This window comes from Neoarius graeffei, chromosome 2 (assembly GCF_027579695.1).
Source record: "Neoarius graeffei isolate fNeoGra1 chromosome 2, fNeoGra1.pri, whole genome shotgun sequence".
Classification (NCBI taxonomy): domain Eukaryota; kingdom Metazoa; phylum Chordata; class Actinopteri; order Siluriformes; family Ariidae; genus Neoarius; species Neoarius graeffei.
In genome coordinates, this window is record NC_083570.1 from 896894 (window position 1) to 914910 (window position 18017).

General features: G+C 49.1%; 1 protein-coding gene across 1 annotated transcript; it reads left to right on the top strand.

Moving 5' to 3' along the window:
- Positions 1-373: 373 nt before the first annotated feature.
- On the top strand, positions 374-15129 carry LOC132875891 (E3 ubiquitin/ISG15 ligase TRIM25-like). The gene is made up of 7 exons (XM_060913023.1): positions 374-995; positions 2544-2639; positions 2816-3049; positions 3182-3353; positions 13766-13825; positions 13950-14020; positions 15103-15129. The coding sequence occupies exons 1-7, from the start codon at positions 405-407 to the stop codon at positions 15127-15129; spliced, it is 1251 nt and encodes a 416-aa protein (XP_060769006.1). The 5' UTR covers positions 374-404.
- Positions 15130-18017: the final 2888 nt, after the last annotated feature.

The window sequence follows — 18017 nt, forward strand, 5'->3', positions numbered from 1 at the left end:
TCACACTGGTTTGATGAAGTGCTGTGCACCAGCCTGTGTGTTGTCTGTATGATTGTATGATTATTCGTTTGAACAGCAGGTTTCTGTAGTGAGCAAGTGAAGCCTTGAGAAATGAACCACTTCAACACAATTAGCTGGAAAGTTTCAGTGTTTCATGAAGCTTCATCTGGCCATCACAGTTCATGAGATTAATCCTCATCAGTGCAGCTCCATGGGTTAAATTTATGCACTGAATGGAGATGAAATGGTTAATCGAGGAGTATTCATAACCTCTCTGTGTTTGTGCTCCTCCTCTCTCTCTCTCTCTCTCTCTCTCTCACAGAACCAAGAAGGAACTCCTCATTTCAGAGAAAACTAAACTGATCTCTCTCTCTCTCTCTCTCTCTCAGTGTGAGTTCAGGAAAATGGCTGAAGCCAGTATTTCAGTAGCTCAGGACCAGTTCATGTGTCCAGTGTGTCTGGATCTCCTGAAGGATCCGGTGACTATCTCCTGTGGTCACAGTTTCTGTAAGGTGTGCATTAATGGCTGCTGGGATCAGGAGGATCAGAAGGGCGTCTACAGCTGTCCTCAGTGCAGAGACACTTTCACTACAAGGCCTGTTCTACGCAGAAACAACATGCTGGATGAAGTGGTGGAGAAACTGAAGAAGACTGAAGTTCAAGCTGCTTCTTCTGCTCACTGTTACGCTGGACCTGGAGATGTGGAGTGTGATTTCTGCACCGGGAGAAAACACAAAGCTGTCAAGTCCTGTCTGATGTGTTTGACTTCATTTTGTGAAACTCATCTGAAACCCCATGTTGAACTTCCTGCTTTGAACAAACACACATTAATCGAAGCCTCAGCAAAACTCAAAGAGAAGATCTGCTCTGAACATCACAAGCTGATTGAGATCTACTGTTGTACTGATCAAACCTGCATCTGTTATTTGTGTATGATGGATCATCACAAAGGTCACGACACAGTCACAGCCGCAGCAGAAAGAGCTGAGAAACAGGTGAGAACTAGAAACCTTTCCAGAATTAAATCATCTTCATTAGAGTTTCCATCTAGAACCAGGAGCTTTAGTCAGTGATATTAATTTTAATGGGGAAGCCATGGCTTAATAATTAAAGAAGCAGCCTTGGGACTAAAAGGTCAACAGTTTGATTCCCTAGACCAGCAAGAATGGCTGAAGTGCCCTTGAGCAAGGGATCTAACCCCCAACTGCTCCCCAGGCTGCTCTGGGTATGTTGTATGTCACTCTGGATAAGAGCATCAGCGAAATGCCTTTAATGTTAATTACAATGTGTGAATCAAGCAGAAGGATTCTGTAAAAGCTGATTAAAATTCTCTGTGTTTGGGTTAACAGAGTGTTAAATTTATCTTCAGTGATAGTCGTAATCTGGTCTGATCAGTTAGTGAACATTTCAGCCAACACCGACCTTTGACAGGGCGAGGCAGGTGAACACACACACACACATGCACAGAGAGAGAGAGAGAGATACTTGAGGTAAAGCCAGTATCTCACTGGGCTGTGACAGCCTGCGACTAGTTGAGACACAACAATTGCGATAAAATATGCAAATTCAGTTCTCGCACTTCCTTTCTCACGGAAACTGACTTGAGAAGGGTTTGTGATGGCTTTGCGACACCAGCGATGCATTTGCGGCTATTTTGAGAGAAATTTTGTCGCACGAATTTTTTGAACATGTTCAAAATTTCAGCGATGAAGGAGCGACACTTTGCAACTCATGCGAGCAAATTGAGAAGCCCCGCAAATGTTTCAAGACACTTTTGAAACTCTCTCGCGAATGATGTTCACAATTTGTCACAAGCTGTCGCAGCCCAGTGAGATATTAGCTTAACATAAACATAATAAGCTCCAGTCTTCTGGGAAGGCTTTCCACTAGATTTTGGGGTGTGGCTGTGGGGATTTGTGTTCATTCTTAATTTCCCTGAGGGAACCCGTCCAAAGGGATCAATAAAGTTTTATCTAATCTAATCTAATCTAATCTAATCTAATCTAATCTAATCTAATCTAATCTAATCTAATCTAAACTAGAAGAGCATGAGTGAGGTCAGACACTGATGTTGATGAGGAGGTCTGGGGTGCAGTCGATGTTCCAGTTCATCCCAAAGGTGTTCAGTGGGGTTGAGTTCAGTCAGGGCTCTGTGCAGGACACTCGAGTTCTTCACTCCCACCTTCACACACCATGTCTTCATGGAGCTCGCGTTGTGTACAGAAGCATCATCATTCTGGAACAGGATTGGTCTCTGAGTTCCAGTGAAGGGAAACTGTAATGTTACAGCAAACAGAGGCGTGCTTCAGACTTTGTTGGAAACAGTTTGGGGGAGGAGCCACATATGGGAGTGATGGTCAGGGGGCACATACTTTTGACAGTATAGTGCAGCAAAAAAAAATCAAGCTTTAAAAAACAACAACATAAAACCCCCACAGAATAAAGCACACACAGAGTACATGAACGTTCTTTGAACTGACATTAATATGGAACCAGTTCGCTCGTACTGTATAAAAAGCTGAATGTATTTTATTTGTCCTCAGAGTGAGTTAAAGGAGGAGCAGATGAAATCCCAGCAGAGAATCCAGGAGAAGCAGAAGAAGGTGCAGGAGCTGAAACAGGCTGTGAACACTATAAAGGTGAGCAGTGAGCAGAGACAGAGCTGCTCCGAGAAACACACACAACATGGACAACGAGTCATTTACAGTCCCAGTAAGAGAGGGAATGATAGATGAGCTTTAAACCTCGTGTGTGTGTGTGTGTGTGTGTGTGTGTGTGTGTGTGTGTGTGTGTGTGTGTGTGTGTGTCCTAACAGCTCAGTGCACAGACAGCAGTGGAGGACAGTGAGAGGATCTTTACTGAGCTGATCAGCTCCATGGAGAAAAAGCGCTTGAAGGTGACGGAGCTGATCAGAGATCAGGAGAAGGCTGAACTGAGTCGAGCTGAACGACTCCTGGAGCAACTGGAGCAGGAGATTGCTGATCTTCAGAGGAGAGTCACTGAGCTGGAGCAGCTTTCACACACACACGATCACATCTATTTCCTCCAGGTAACACTCACTGTCTGACCTACAGAGACAGCTGTTCCTCACACACTCTCTAAAACATCTCTCATTAAGGGAACAATAAATGTCCTTGTCTGACATCACAAGTGGGTTTTACATTTCATTTGCTTTCTGTAGGTTTTAGCTTCTGGACGTCAGTCTCCTCCATTTCTCAAACCAAATTTTCACACATCCAGCATCACCATCCATCAACATCTCTCATTTGATGGAGTGAGGAATTCTCTCTCTGTTCTGAAGAAGAGACTCGAGGAATTCTGTGAGGAGGAATTCAACAAAATCCCTCCACATGGTAAGAGGAGCTGTGCCTGCTCGAGAAACACAGTGATGTGGGATTTTTTTAGCAATGCTCCTGCTTTCTTTTCTCCATCCATCCATCCATCCATCCATCCATCCATCCATCCATCCATCCATCCATTTTCTTCCACTTATCCGAAGTGACAGCAGGCTAAGCAGAGTATTGCAGATGTCCCTCTCCCCAGCAACCTTTTCTAGTTCCTCCTGGGGGATCCCAAGGCGTTCCCAGGCCAGATGAGATATATAATCTCTCCAGCATGTTCTGGGTCTACCCCGAGGTCTCCTCCCAGTTAGACATGCCCGGAAAACCTCCAAAGGAAGGTGCCCAGGAGGCATCCTAATCAGATGCCCAAAGCACCTCAGCTGACTCCTTTCAACATGAAGGAGCAGCATCTCTACTCCAAGATCACTCCGGATGTCTGAGCTCCTCAGTCTATCTCTAAGGATGAGCCCAGCCCCTCTATGGAGAAAGTTCATTTCAGCCACTTGTATCTGCAATCTCATCCTTTCGGTCACTATCCAGTGCTCATGACCACAGATGAGGGTTGGAACGTAGATTGACTTGTAAATCAACTGCTTTGTCTTCCAGCTCAGCTCCCTCTTCCCCACGAAGGACTTGTACAACACCTGCATTACTGCTGATGCCGACCCAATCCGCCTGTCCATCTCATGCTCCATTTTACCATCACTCGTGAACAAGACCCCAAAATACTTCAACTCCTTCACCTGGGGCAGCAAATCACTCCCAAACCAGAGGGAGCACTCCACTGTTTTCCGGCAGAGAACCATGGCCTCAGATTTGGAGGTGAATATCACAAACAGGATCGGTGACAAGGGGCAGCCTTGGCGGTGTCCAACATCCACCGGGAACATATTTGAATTTGTGCCAAGAATTTGGACACAGCTCACACTTTGGTTGTACAAGGACCAGATGGGTCGTAGGAACAGTCCTGATACCCCATACTCCTGCAGTGTCCCCCACAAGAGCTCCCGGGGTACACAGTTGTAAGCCTTTTCCATATCTACAAAACACATATAGACTGGCTGGTCATACTCCCATGAACTCCCCAACAAACCTACCAGGGTAAAGAACTGGTCCACCATTCAATGGCCAGGATGGACTCTGTATTGCTCCTCCTGAATCCGAGGTTCGACAATCAATTGGAGCCTCCTTTCCAGCACCCCAGAATAAATGATACCCCTATAATTGGAGCACACACTCCAGTCCCCCTTTTTGAAAAGAGGAACTACCACCCCAGTTTGCCACTCCACAGGCACTGTACTCGACCTCCACATGACATTGAAGAGGTGTGTCAGCCAAGACAGCCCAACAAAGTCCAGAGCTTTCAGCATCTCAGGGCAAATCTTATCCACCCCTGGCACCTTGCCACCAAGGAGCTTCTTGACTACCTCAGTATCCTCTGCCAGAAATATGGGTAAAGCTTCCCCCGAGTCCTCCATGGAGGACGTGTAGGACAGGTTCAAGAGTTCCTCAAAGTGCTCCTTCCACCCCCAATATCCCCAGTTAGGGTCAGCAGTTCGCCTCCCCAGCTGCGCACAGACTGAGGCAAGTCTTGCTTCCCTTTCCTGAGTCACCGAATGGGTTGCCAGAACTTCCTTGATGCCAACTGAAAGTCCTTCTCCATGGCCTCTCCAAACTCCTCCCACACCCGGGTTTTTGCTTCAGCAACTGCTGAAGCTGCAGCCCTTCTGGCCTCCTGGTACCTGTCTGCTGTCTCAAGGGACCCCTGGGCCAACCAAGCCCCCAGTTGCACAGGGGGGTGCTGAAGCCCAGGGGACCGTTGAAGCCCAGGGGACCCAGTTTGTTCACTAGATGCTGTGGAATGATGGTATTAAATGCTGAACTGAAGTCCAGGAACAGCATCCGTACATGAGTGTTCTTCTCCTCCAGGTGTGCAAGGCTCAGGTGAAGAGTGGAAGAGATGGCATCTTCAGTGGAGCAGTTTGGCCGGTAGGCAAACTGGAAGGGGTCGAATATGGGAGGGAGCCTGGAGGTGACATACTCCTTTACCAGCCTCTCAAAGCACTTCATCATAATGGGAGTGAGTGCACCAGGCCGGTAGTCATTGAGTGATGTGATATGAGGGTTTTTTTGGCACTGGGATGATAGTGGCAGTCTTGAAACATCATAGAACTTTGGCTTGATCCAGTAAGGTGTTGAAAATGTCCGTTAGAACATGAGCCAGCTGGTCTACACATTCCCTGAGCACCTGACCAGGAATATTATCGGGGCCTGGGGCCTTCTGTGTGTTGACTCTCCTCCTTGTCCTCCGCACCTCAGCTGTATCAAGACAGAGTGCCTTTTCATCCTGATGGAGAACAGCTTTCACTGCAGGAGTGCTATTTAGTGCCTCAAACGTCCCAAAGAGGTTATTGAGTTCATTGAGGATGTCCGTGACATCATCACACTCGGGAGGGGCTGTCCTGTAGTTTGTGATAGCCCGTATGCCTTGCCACATATCTCTGGTGTTGTTGGCGTCATGGAAAAAGTCCTGGATCTTTTTACTGTGAGCGCGTTTTGCTAATCTGATGGCATGGTTCAAGTTGGCTCTCGCTGTTCTCAGTGCCTTCTCGTCGCCAGACTTGAAGGCTGAGTTCCATGCCTTTAGCATTTTGCATACTTCATAAGTCATCCAGGGTTTTTGGTTGGCCTGGGTGGTGATGCTCTTTATGATGCTGACATCATCCATGCATTTATTGATGTAGGCTGACACAGACATGACATATTAATCTATGTTGGTATTATCATTGTAAGTGGAAGCTGCCTTGAACATGTCCCAGTCAGTGCACTCAAAACAGTCCTGTAGTGCCACCATAGCCCCCTCAGACCACACCCTCACCTGCCTTACTGTAGGTTTTCCTCTGATCAGCAGGGGCTTAGATGCAGGGATTACCATATAAGCCCCTGCTGGGGCTTATATTCTGGGGCTTAATATTTGAGCTAGTGTTTTATAAGATAAGACACTAGATCGAATAATGGCCTAGTTCTATTGACCAGGGATTCATGGGGATGTTTGTCAGTAGTGTGCAGCATGCCATGAATGCCAATTAGTAAATCCGACAGCCACTCCAAAAGCACCTTTGTGCTGTCTCCCTCTAATTGAGACCCCCTTTTGAGAGAATTCATATGGCTCTCGTCAGGCCATTAGATCAGTCAGCATGAGGATATCACTTTATTTTAGTCCTGGTGGACTATGCAACGTGATATGTGGAAGTGGTGCTTCTCCGCAATATTTCAGCATGCAGTATTGTGAAGGCACTCTTCCATGTTATCTCCCAAGTTGGGATTCTGAAAGAAATCCAGACTGACCAAGGCACTACCTTTATGTCATGAACACTTCACGAGCTGTATGGGTTATTAGGAATTAAATCTATCCACACTAGCGTTTATCACCCACAAACAGATGGCATAGTGGAATGATTTAATCAAACACTCAAAAATCTAATTCAAAAGTTTGTAAGGCAAGGACGCATGAAACTGGGATAAATGGCTCAAGCCCCTGTTATTTGCAGGACAAGAGATCCTGCAATCCTCCACGGGGTTTTCACCATTCAAATTATTATATGGGTGAAAGCCACATGGCATTTTAGATGTGCTGCAGGAAAACTGGGAGGAGGACCTTCAATGAGTAAAAATGAAATTCAATATGTTCTCGATCTGCGCGCATAGCTCCACACCCTCACGTACTTAACCCAAGAGAATTTGCAGCAGGCACAAGAACGTCAAGCCCAGCTGTAGAACAGGGGCATGCGCCTTAGAGAGTTCACCTAAGGAGATAAAGTGCTCATATTATTGCCCACTTCAAGCTCCAAATTAGTCGCCAAATGGCAAGGGCCCTTAGAGGTCACATGGCAAATCAGGGACGTCAACTATGAGGTGAGGTGAATGGATAGGGGAGGAGCACTGAAAATATACCACCTCAACCTGCTAAAACATTGGAATGAGGGGGTCACTGTGGCATTGCTATTGGTAGTTCCAGAGAAGGTGGAGCTGGAGCCAGAGGTAAAAAAATTAACTACTCAAACCTCTCCGGTCCTGTGTGGAGACCACCTCTCACCGGCCCAACTCACAGAGGTTGCCAGGTTGCAAGAGAAATTTTCCAACATGTTCTCGCCCCTTCCTGGTTGCACCCACCTCATAGAACATCACATTGAAATGTCCCCAGGGGTGGTGGTGCGTAGCCACACCTACCGCTTACCCAAACACAAGAAAAAGGTGGTTCAGGATGAACTCAAGGCCCTGCTCGAAATGGGCATAATTGAGGAGTCCCACAGTGACTGGAACAGCTAGGTGGTCCTGGTTCCCAAGGCTGATGATTTGGTCCGGTTCTGTGTGGACTACAGAAAAGTCAACGCGGTGTCTAAATTTGACGCATACCCAATGCCTCGCATTGATGAGTTGTTCAATTGGTTAGGTGCTGCTCTATTTTATTTGACACTAGATTTGTCAAAGGGATATTAGCAGAGCCCCTTGACTCCTCTATCCCAAGAGAAAAAGGTCTTTTCCACACTGTTTGGATTACACCAATTTGTCACGCTTGCTTTTGGGCTATTTGGGGCTCCTGCTATGTTCCAGTGGCTCATGGACAAGATCTTCCACCCCCATGCTGCCTATGCGGCAGCCTACCTTGATAACATAATTATATACAGCAATGACTGGCCGTGGCACGTAGAACACCTTAGAGCTGTCCTAGAGTCGCTGAGGTGTGCACGTCTCACAGCTAACCCCAAAAAGTGTTCAATTGGGTGGGTGGAAGTACAGTATCTGGGTTTCCATTTGGGTCATGAGCAGGTGCATCCCCAAATTGACAAGACTGCAGCAATTGCAGCCTGCCCAAGGTCCAAGACCAAAAAGGGGGTGAGACAGTTCCTGGGGCTGGCTGGCTATTATCGCAGGTTCATGCCTAATTATTTGGACATCACCAGCCCACTGACTGATCTCACTAAAAAGGGAGCACCAAACCCGGTCCAGTTGACGGAGCAGTGCCAACAGGCCTTCTCTAAGGTAAAAGCTGCACTGTGGGGGGGCAAGTTTGACAATACCCTGATTTCTTTCTCCTTTTTATTTTACAGACAGATGCATTGGACAGAGGGCTGGGGGCCATTCTGTCTCAGAAGGTGGAGGGTGATGAATTTCCGGTGCTGTACATCAGCCGCAAGCTCTCAATGCATGAAAGTAAAATACAGTACCATTGAGAAGGAGTGCCTGGCCATCAAGTGTGCAGTCCTCACTCTCCAATACTACCTGCTGGGGCACCCTTTCACCCTCTGTTTGGACCATGCGCCCCTCCAGTGGCTCCACCGCATGAAGGATGTCAATGCGTGGCTCACCCGTTGTTATCTCGCCCTCCAGCCATTTAAATTCAAGGTGGTCCACAGGCTTGGGGCACAGATGATGGTGGTAAACTTCCTGTCCTGTTGGGGGGGGGGGAGTCCGCTGCAGACTGGATGGCTCCCCGGCCTGAGTCAGGCAGTGGGGGTACATGGCAGCAGGAGCGTGGCCAAACATTGGTTTGTGAATAGAGGGTGGGGTCAGGGAAGGTAAGTGGCAAAATCAGTATACCTATTGTTGATTAATGTTGTGTTTGTGTGTCTTGCAGTGAAGACAGAAGGTAGAAATGGAGGGAGAGAGCAATGAGAGGGAAACTCTCCCGATAAGAACACATACAGTACGTGTGTGTGTTATGTGCATGCAAACACAAAGTAAAGCTGAAAAGCAAACTCAGTAAAATAAAGTTGTATGTGAATATCATTTCCCATCTGCCACGCTTCAGTATTCCACCCATGTCAGGGAAATATGACAACCATATTAAATGATGAAAGATGAATGATCCTAGGAGCTATGTTGTCGGGGGCATTACACCCCTGTTAGGGTCTCCCAAGGCAGACAGGTCCTAGGTGACAGGCCAGACCAAGAGCAGTTCACCAAAACCCCTTATGGATAATAATCAATCAAGGACCGTGACATCGCCCGGTATGGTGCAGCCGGGGCCCCAACCTGGAGCCAGGCCTGGGATTGGGGCTCGTATGTGAGCGCTTGGTGGCCGGGCCTTTGCCTACAGGGCCCGGCCGGGCTCAGCCCGAAGAGGTGACGTGGACCCGACCTCCTGTGGGTTCACCACCCACAGAGGTAGCCGTAGGGGGCCGGTGCAGTGTGGATTGGGCGGCAGTCGAAGGCAGGGGCCTCAACGACCTGATCCCTGAACACAGCGGCTAGCTGTTGGGACATGGAATGTCACTTCACTGGGGGGGAAAGAGCCTAAGCTTGTGTGGGAGGTTGAGAGGTACCGGCTAGAGATAGTCGAGCTCACCTCCAAGCACAGCTTGGGCTCCGGAACCCAGCTCCTCGAGAGGGGCTGGACTCTCCACTTTTCTGGAGTTGTCCATGGTGAGCGGCAGCAGGCTGGTGTCGGCTTGCTTATAGCTCCCCAGCTCAGCCGCCATGTGTTGGAGTTTACCCCAGTGAATGAGAGGGTCGCCTCTCTGCGCCTTCGGATCGGGGAGAGGGCTCTTGCTGTTGTTTGTGCCTACAGGCTGAATAGCAGTATAGAGTATCTGGCCTTCTTGGAGTCCCAGGGAGAGGTACTGAGAGGTGCTCAGACTGGGGACTCCATTGTTCTACTGGGGGACTTCAATGCGTACGTGGGCGATGACAGTGACACCTGGAGGGGCGTGAACCCGAGTGGTGTTTTGTTATTGACTTCTGTGCTAGTCATGGTTTGTCCATAACGAACACCATGTTCGAGCATAGGGGTGTCCATAAGTGCACGTGGCACCAGGACACCTTAGGTCGGTGATCGATGATTGACTTTGTTGTCATTTCATTGGATCTCCGGCCCTATGTCTTGGACACTCGGGTGAAGAGAGGGGCTGAGCTGTCAACTGATCACCACCTGGTGGTGAGTTGGATCTGCTGGCGGAGGAGGAAGCTGGACAGACCTGGCAGGCCCAAAAGTATGGTGAGGGTCTGCTGGGAACGTCTGGCCAAGCACTCTGTCGGAGAGGTCTTTAACTCCCACCTCCGGGAGAGCTTCTCCCAGCTTCCAAGGGAGGCGGGGGACATTGAGTCTGAGTGGACCATTTTCTCTGCCTCCATTGTCAATGCGGCTGTTCGGAGCTGTGGCCGCAAGGTCTCCGGTGCCTGTCGTGGTGGCAATCCCCGAACCCAGTGGTGGACACTGGAAGTAAGGGATGCCATCGAGCTGAAGAAGGAGTCCCATCGGGCCATGTTGGCCTCCAGGACTCCTGAGGCAGCTGACGGGTATCGGCAGGCCAGGCGTGCCGCAGCTCGGGCAGTTGCGGAGGCAAAAACTCGGAACTGGGAGGAGTTCAGTGAGGCCATGGAGGAGGACTATCGGTCGGCCCCGAATAAATTCTGGCAAACCGTCCAGCGCCTCAGGAGGGGGAAGCAGTACTCGGCCAACACTGTTTACAGTGCGAGTGGGGAGCTGTTGACCTCGACTGGGGACATTGTTGGGCGGTGGAAGGAATACTTCGAGGATCTCCTCAATCCCACCATCACGTCTTCCATTGAGGAAGCGGAGGCTGATGACTCAGAGGTGGACTCATCCATTACCCAAGCCAAAGCCACTGAGGTGGTTAGCAAGCTCCTCGGTGGCAAGGCACTGGGGGTGGATGAGATCCGCCCCGAGTATCTCAAGTCTCTGGATGTTGTGGGGCTGTCTTGGCTGACATGCCTCTGCAACATCATGTGGTGGTCGGGGACAGTGCCTCTGGAGTGGCAGACCGGGGTGGTGGTCCCTCTTTTTAAGAAAGGGGACCAGAGAGTGTGCTCCAATTATAGGGGAATCACACTTCTCAGCCTCCCAGGGAAGGTTTACCCCAGGGTACTGGAGAGGAGAATTCAGCCGATAGTCAAACCTCGGATCCAGGAGGAACAATGCGGTTTTCGTCCTGGTCGCGGAACACTGGACCAGCTCTATACCCTTCATAAGGTGCTCGAGGGTTCATGGGAGTTTGCCCAACCAGTCCACATGTGCTTTGTGGATCTGGAGAAGGCATTTGACTGTGTCCCTCATGGTATTCTCTGTGGGGGGTGCTTCGGGAGTATGGGGTTTGGGGCTCTTTGCTAAGGGCTGTCCGGTCCCTGTACGAACAGAGCAGGAGTCTGGTTCACATTGCCAGCAGTAAGTCAGACCTGTTCCCAGTGCATGTTGGACTCCGGCAGGGCTGCCCTTTGTCACCGGTTCTGTTCATAACTTTTATGGACAGAATTTCTAGGCGCAGCCAGGGGCCGGAGGGAATCCTGTTTGGGAACCACAGGATTTCATCTCTGCTTTTTGCAGATGATGTTGTCCTGTTGGCTTCTTCAAACCAGGACCTTCAGCATGCACTGGGGCGGTTTGCAGTCGAGTATGAAGTGGCTGGGATGAGAATCAGCACCTCCAAGTCCGAGGCCATGGTTCTCGACCGGAAAAAGGTGGCTTGCCCTCTCCAGGTTGGTGGAGAAGTCCTGCCTCAAGTGGAGGAGTTTAAGTATCCCGGGATCTTGTTCACGAGTGAGGGAAGGATAGAGCGTGAGATCGACAGGCGGATTGGTGTGGCCTCCGCAGTGATGTGGTCGCTTTACCGGTCCATTGTGGTTAAGAAGGAGCTGAGCCAAAAGGCGAAGCTCTTGATTTACTGGTCGATCTACGTTCCGACTCTCACCTATGGTCATGAGATTTGGGTAATGACCGAAAGAACAAGATCATGGATACAAGCAGCCAAAATGAGTTTCCTTCACAGGGTGGGTGGGCGCTCCCTTAGAGATAGGGTGGGTGGGCGCTCCCTTAGAGATAGGGTGAGAAGCACAGTCACTCGGGAGGAGCTCGGAGTAGAGCCGATCCTCCTCCACATCGAGAGAAATCAGCTGAGGTGGCTCGGGCATCTCTTTCAGATGCCTCCTGGATGCCTCCCTGGGGAGGTGTTCCAGGCATGTCCCCCCGGGAGGAGGCCCCGGGGAAGACCCAGAACACGCTGGAGGGACTATGTCTCTCGGCTAGCCTGGGAACGCCTCGGAGTTTTTCCCGAGGAGCTGGCCGAGGTGTCTGGGGAAAGGGAAGTTTGGGCTTCCATACTCAGACTGCTGCCTCCGCGAGCCGGCCCTGGATAAGCGGAAGAAGACAAGATGAGAGACCTTATTCTTGAACATGGTGTTTGTTATAGCCAATCCATGACAAACACAGAAGTTCAACAACAAAACACTGCTCAGGTTCAGATCAGGTAGGCCATTCCTCCCAATCACCCCCCTCCAGGTTTCTCCACCATTATCCACATGAATGTTGAAGTCCCCCAGGAGAACTATGGAATCCCCAGTTGGCACCCCTTCCAGGACACCACCCAGTGACTCCAAGAAGGCCGAATACTCTGCACTGCTGTTTGGTGCATAAGCACAAACAACAGTCACAGTTTTCCTCTCAGCAACTTACAGTTGCATAGAGGTGACCCTCTCATTCTCTGGAGAGAACTCCCAACACAGCAGCACTCAGCCGGGGGCTTATGAGTATTTCCACACCTGCCCAGTGCCTCTCATCCTGGGCAACACCAGAAAAGGAGAGAGTCCACCCTCTCTCCAGGAGTTTGGTTCCAGAACCGGTGCTGTGTGTGGAAGCGAGCCCAACTATATCTAGTTGGTACTGCTCTGCCTCCCACACCAGCTCTGTTTCCTTCCCCACCAGAGATGTGACATTCCACATCCCAATCACTAGTCTGCACTGCCAAGGATCAGCACTCCCAGGCTCCCACCTTTGCCTGCCACCCGGCTCACAATGCACCTGACCCTGGTGCCTGTCCTTGTGGGTGGTGAGCCCACATGGCAGTGGCTCCATGTAATTTCTTTGGGCTGGGCCTGGCTGGGCCCCATGCATTCTTTCTTTTCTGAAACACTTTATTCACCTGACACTTTGAACTAAAACACTGATTTAAAATGAATAAACTGACTGGATCACAGGTGGTACAGTGGTGTAGTAGTTAGCTCTGTTGCCTCACAGCAAGAAGGTTCTGGGTTTGAGCCCAGTGGCCCAGTGGCCAGGGGCCTCTATGTGTGGAGTTTGCATGTTCTCCCCGTGTCTGTGTGGATTTCCTCTGGGTGCTCTGGTTTCCCCCACAGTCCAAAGACATGCAGGTTAGGCTAAGTGGTGGCTCTAAATTGACCGTACGTGTGAATGTGAATGGTTGTTTGTCTCTATGTGTCAGCCCTGCGATGATCTGGCAGCTTGTCCAAGGTGTACCCCGCCTCTCGCCCATAGTCAGCTGGGACAGGCTCCAGCTTGCCTCCGACCCTGCACAGGATAAGTGGTTATGGATAATGGATGGATGACTGTATCACTTTAAACTCTTTCCATCTTTTTACACAAACTCATGCTTCCATTTTTCTCTCCACAGCTGCAGCAGTTCAGATCATTTCAGTACAAGAACCACAGAGCAGAGAAGAATTTCTGAAATGTACATCTAACTTCTGCACGCGTGCGCGCGTGCACACACACACACACACTTCACATCAATATATTGTGTGAATTAAACCCAACATGTTCACATTGTTCAGTTTGTTTTTCCTCTTTTATTTTAGATTTCTGTTATCTGACTCTGGATCCCAACACGGCACATCGTCGCCTCATTCTGTCTGAGAAGAACAGAATGGTGAGAGGCACGGAGAGCGAGCAGCAATACTCTGATCATCCAGAGAGATTTGATTACTGGTGTCAGGTGTTGTGTAAGGAGAGTGTGTGTGGACGCTGTTACTGGGAGGTGGAGTGGAGCCATGCTGGAGTAGTGTCCATATCAGTCTCATATAAAGACATCAGCAGGAAAGGAGAGGGTAATGAGTGTTGGTTTGGACGCAACAATCAGTCCTGGAGTCTGCGGTGTTCTTCCTCTTCTTCTCTCTCTTTCCATCACAACAACATTATGACTGATCTCAGAGGTCCATCACCCTCCAGAATAGGAGTGTATGTGGATCACAGTGCAGGAACTCTGTCCTTCTACAGCGTCTCTGACACGATGAAGCTCCTCCACAGAGTCCACACCACATTCACTCTGCCTCTATACGCTGGGTTTGGGCTCTTCTGGGTTTCTGGTGCTACAGTGATATTGTGTGATCCAGAATAAAAAAGCATGTAGTGTTTTATGTAAGATTCCTGCACGTTGCCACGTTGTTGCTCAGTCATCCGTTTTACTAGAACACAATCCAGCTGCACAAAAAACACTCATTTTAATATTTAAATTAAAACAGATTAATCATTTAAAATAATTAAAAAGGAAAGGTTCAAAATTAACTGTCAGACAAGAAACTCATAAATGTCAGGAATTGCAGTGTAGAGATGGATGTAATCGCAGAGAAGATGTTTATTAACACGTGTGCTATATACAGATGTGAGGCAAGGTCAAAGAAATGAAAACAAATTAAACCAAAAAAATCAGAAACATCAACCAGAGTCATTTAAACAGAGCACTTAAACATGGCAAGAAACAAACATCTCATCTCATCTCATCTCAGCTCATTATCTCTAGCCGCTTTATCCTTCTACAGGGTCGCAGGCAAGCTGGAGCCTATCCCAGCTGACTATGGGCAAAAGGCGGGGTACACCCTGGACAAGTCGCCAGGTCATCGCAGGGCTAGAAACAAACATGACAGGAATAATCAAAACAGTGATACAATACTTTGGGAAGTGTTTGTGAGGACAGAGTCCTTATATGTGCATACTGATTGTGCTCCAAAACAGCAACAGGTGTGCGCAATGATCAATTGACCCAAGAGTGCGCACAACACGCTCTGTGCCCGAGGACGTGTGCAGCTGCTCGAGCGTGCGAAGGCAAGACAAAACCCCCCAAAGAGCTCCCTTTGGGACCTAAAGTCCTTTTTGGGCTGCTTCAGGGTACAGGGCCTGGCATGCAAAAACTCTGCTCTGGGTGGACATGGCACCAGAACCTGGGCTAAGGTGGAGGCTTGGGCTTGGGTTGAGCCTTGAACCATGGCATGAAGAGGGTCAGAGGCTCAGGCATAGACACAGGCTTGAGTGTGGACTCAGGCATAGATTCAGGCATGAACATGAGTTCCAACATAGACTTGGGCTCAGGCTTTGACATGGACTCAGGCTCTGGACTGCGCGTGCACATGAGCTCAGGCTCCAGACTGGGCATGGACATGATCTCGGGCTCCAGACTGGGTGTGGGTGTGGGCTTGGGCTCTGGACATGATGTGGGCTCGGGCTCTGGACAGGGTGTGGGCTCAGGCTCTAGACTGGGTGTGTGCTCAGGCTCCAGACTGGGCGTGGGCTCGGGTTCCAGACAGGGCATGGGTGTGGGCTCCAGCTCCAGACTGGATGTGAGTTCGGGCTCTGGACTGGGCATGGACATGGGCATAGACATTGTTTCAGGCATGGACATGGGTTTGAGCTTGGGCATGGGTCCTAGCATTGGCATGGGTATGAATTTGACCATGGGCATGGACTCAGGCATGACTCTGGGCTTGGACTCTGACCTTGACATGGACATGGGCTTAAATCTTGGCATGGATACTGGTGTTACCATGCACATGGACTGGGACCTGGGCTTGGATCTTGACATGGGCACCGGAGTGACAATGTCCCCCCTGGAAGCCTGGTGGCGGAGCAATGAGCTCAGCCCTGCTGAAGCCCGGCAGCGGCATGATGACCTCTTCCAAGCCTGGTGGAGGAGTGAACAGTGGAGCAGAGGCCGCCCCATCTGCCTTCTGAGTCACAGCTCCTTCAAAAAAATAAATAAATAAATTATGGGGTTCTTCCTTCTCTGCCTTGGCATTTTATTATGCAGACTTGTAACCTCCTGCTATGTCCATTGTTTAGTGAAGTATTCTGTCAAGAATTGCAGCATAGAGATGGATGTAATCACAGGGAAGATGTTTATTAAAAGGTACACTATACAGCACGGGGCGGCATGGTGGTGTAGTGGTTAGCGCTGTCGCCTCACAGCAAGAAGATCCGGGTTCGAGCCCCGTGGCTGGCGAGGGCCTTTCTGTGTGGAGTTTGCATGTTCTCCCCTTGTCCGCGTGGGTTTCCTCCGGGTGCTCCGGTTTCCCCCACAGTCCAAAGACATGCAGGTTAGGTTAACTGGTGACTAAATTGAGCGTAGGTGTGAATGTGAGTGTGAATGGTTGTCTGTTTCTATGTGTCAGCCCTGTGATGACCTGGCGACTTGTCCAGGGTGTACCCCGCCTTTCTCCCGTAGTCAGCTGGGATAGGCTCCAGCTTGCCTGCGACCCTGTCGAAGGATAAAGTGGCTAGAGATAATGAGATGAGATGAGACTATACAGCACCCTCCACAATTATTGGCACCCCTGGTTAAGATGTGTTAAAAGCCTTAAAATAAATTAAATTTTTTATTGCAGATGCATAATCTCACACTGAAAATTGTTGAAAAATGTAACCCTTAATTCAAGTGAAGTATTTTTTTTTTAAATCCCTGACTAAGAAATAATTATTTTTCATAAAATCACCTGTTCCACAATTATTGGCACCCATAACAATTCCAAGAAAATAAATGTAATTGAAGCATTTCTGTCATTTCTACTGTAGTTTATAAAGTTGATCAGAGTATCTAGAAACCTTTAATTAGTAATTCATCACATCCTGTTTCCCTGGGGTATAAATATGATGTGACACAGAGGTCTATTTCTCTTATCCACTCTTCAACATGGGAAAGACAAGAGAACACACCATTCGAGTCAGGCAGATGTGTGTCGACCTTCATAAGTCAGGCGATGGCTACAAGAAAACAGCCACTCGCCTACACCTGCCCATATCTACAGTCAGAAGAATCATCAAGAAGTTTAAAACAACTGGAACAGTGGCAAACATGCCTGGACGAGGATGCAAGTTTATCTTGCCACCACGCACAGTGAGGAGGATGGGAAGAGAAGTAAAAAGTTCTCCAAAGCTCACTGTTAGAGAATTGCATCAAAGAGTAGCATCTTGGGGTCACAAAGTCTCCATAACAACCATCAGGCGCTATCTACATGCCAACAAGCTGTTTGGGAGGCATGCACGGAAAAAGCCTTTTCTCACTTACAAGCATAAACGTAAACGGCTGGAGCTCGCTAAGCGGTACTGGGACTTCAACTGGGACTGTGTGCTTTGGTCAGATGAGACCAAGATGGAGCTTTTTGGCAACAAACACTCTAATACATCACAAAAGATGAGTATGCGGAAAAGCACCTCATGCCCACTGTGAAGTATGGGGGAGGATCGGTGATGCTGTGGGCCTGTTTCTCTTCCAAAGGCCCCGGGAACCTTGTTAGGGTGCATGGCATCATGAACTCTTTGAAATACCAGGACATTTTAAATCAAAATCTGGTGGCCTCTGCCTGAAAGCTGAAGATGGGTCGTCACTGGGTCTTTCAGCAAGATAATGACCCTAAACATGTGGCCAAATCTACACAAAAATGGTTCACCAGACACAAAATCAAGCTCCTCCCATGGCCACCTCAGTCCCCAGACCTCAACCCAATTGAAAACCTGTGGGGTGAGCTGAAGAGGAGAGTGCACAGGAGAGGACCCAGGACTCTGGATGATTTAGAGAGATTGTGCAAAGACGAGTGGTTGAATATCCCTCTCTCTGTATTCTCCCATCTTGTGAAATGTTCTAGGAGAATATTAAGTGC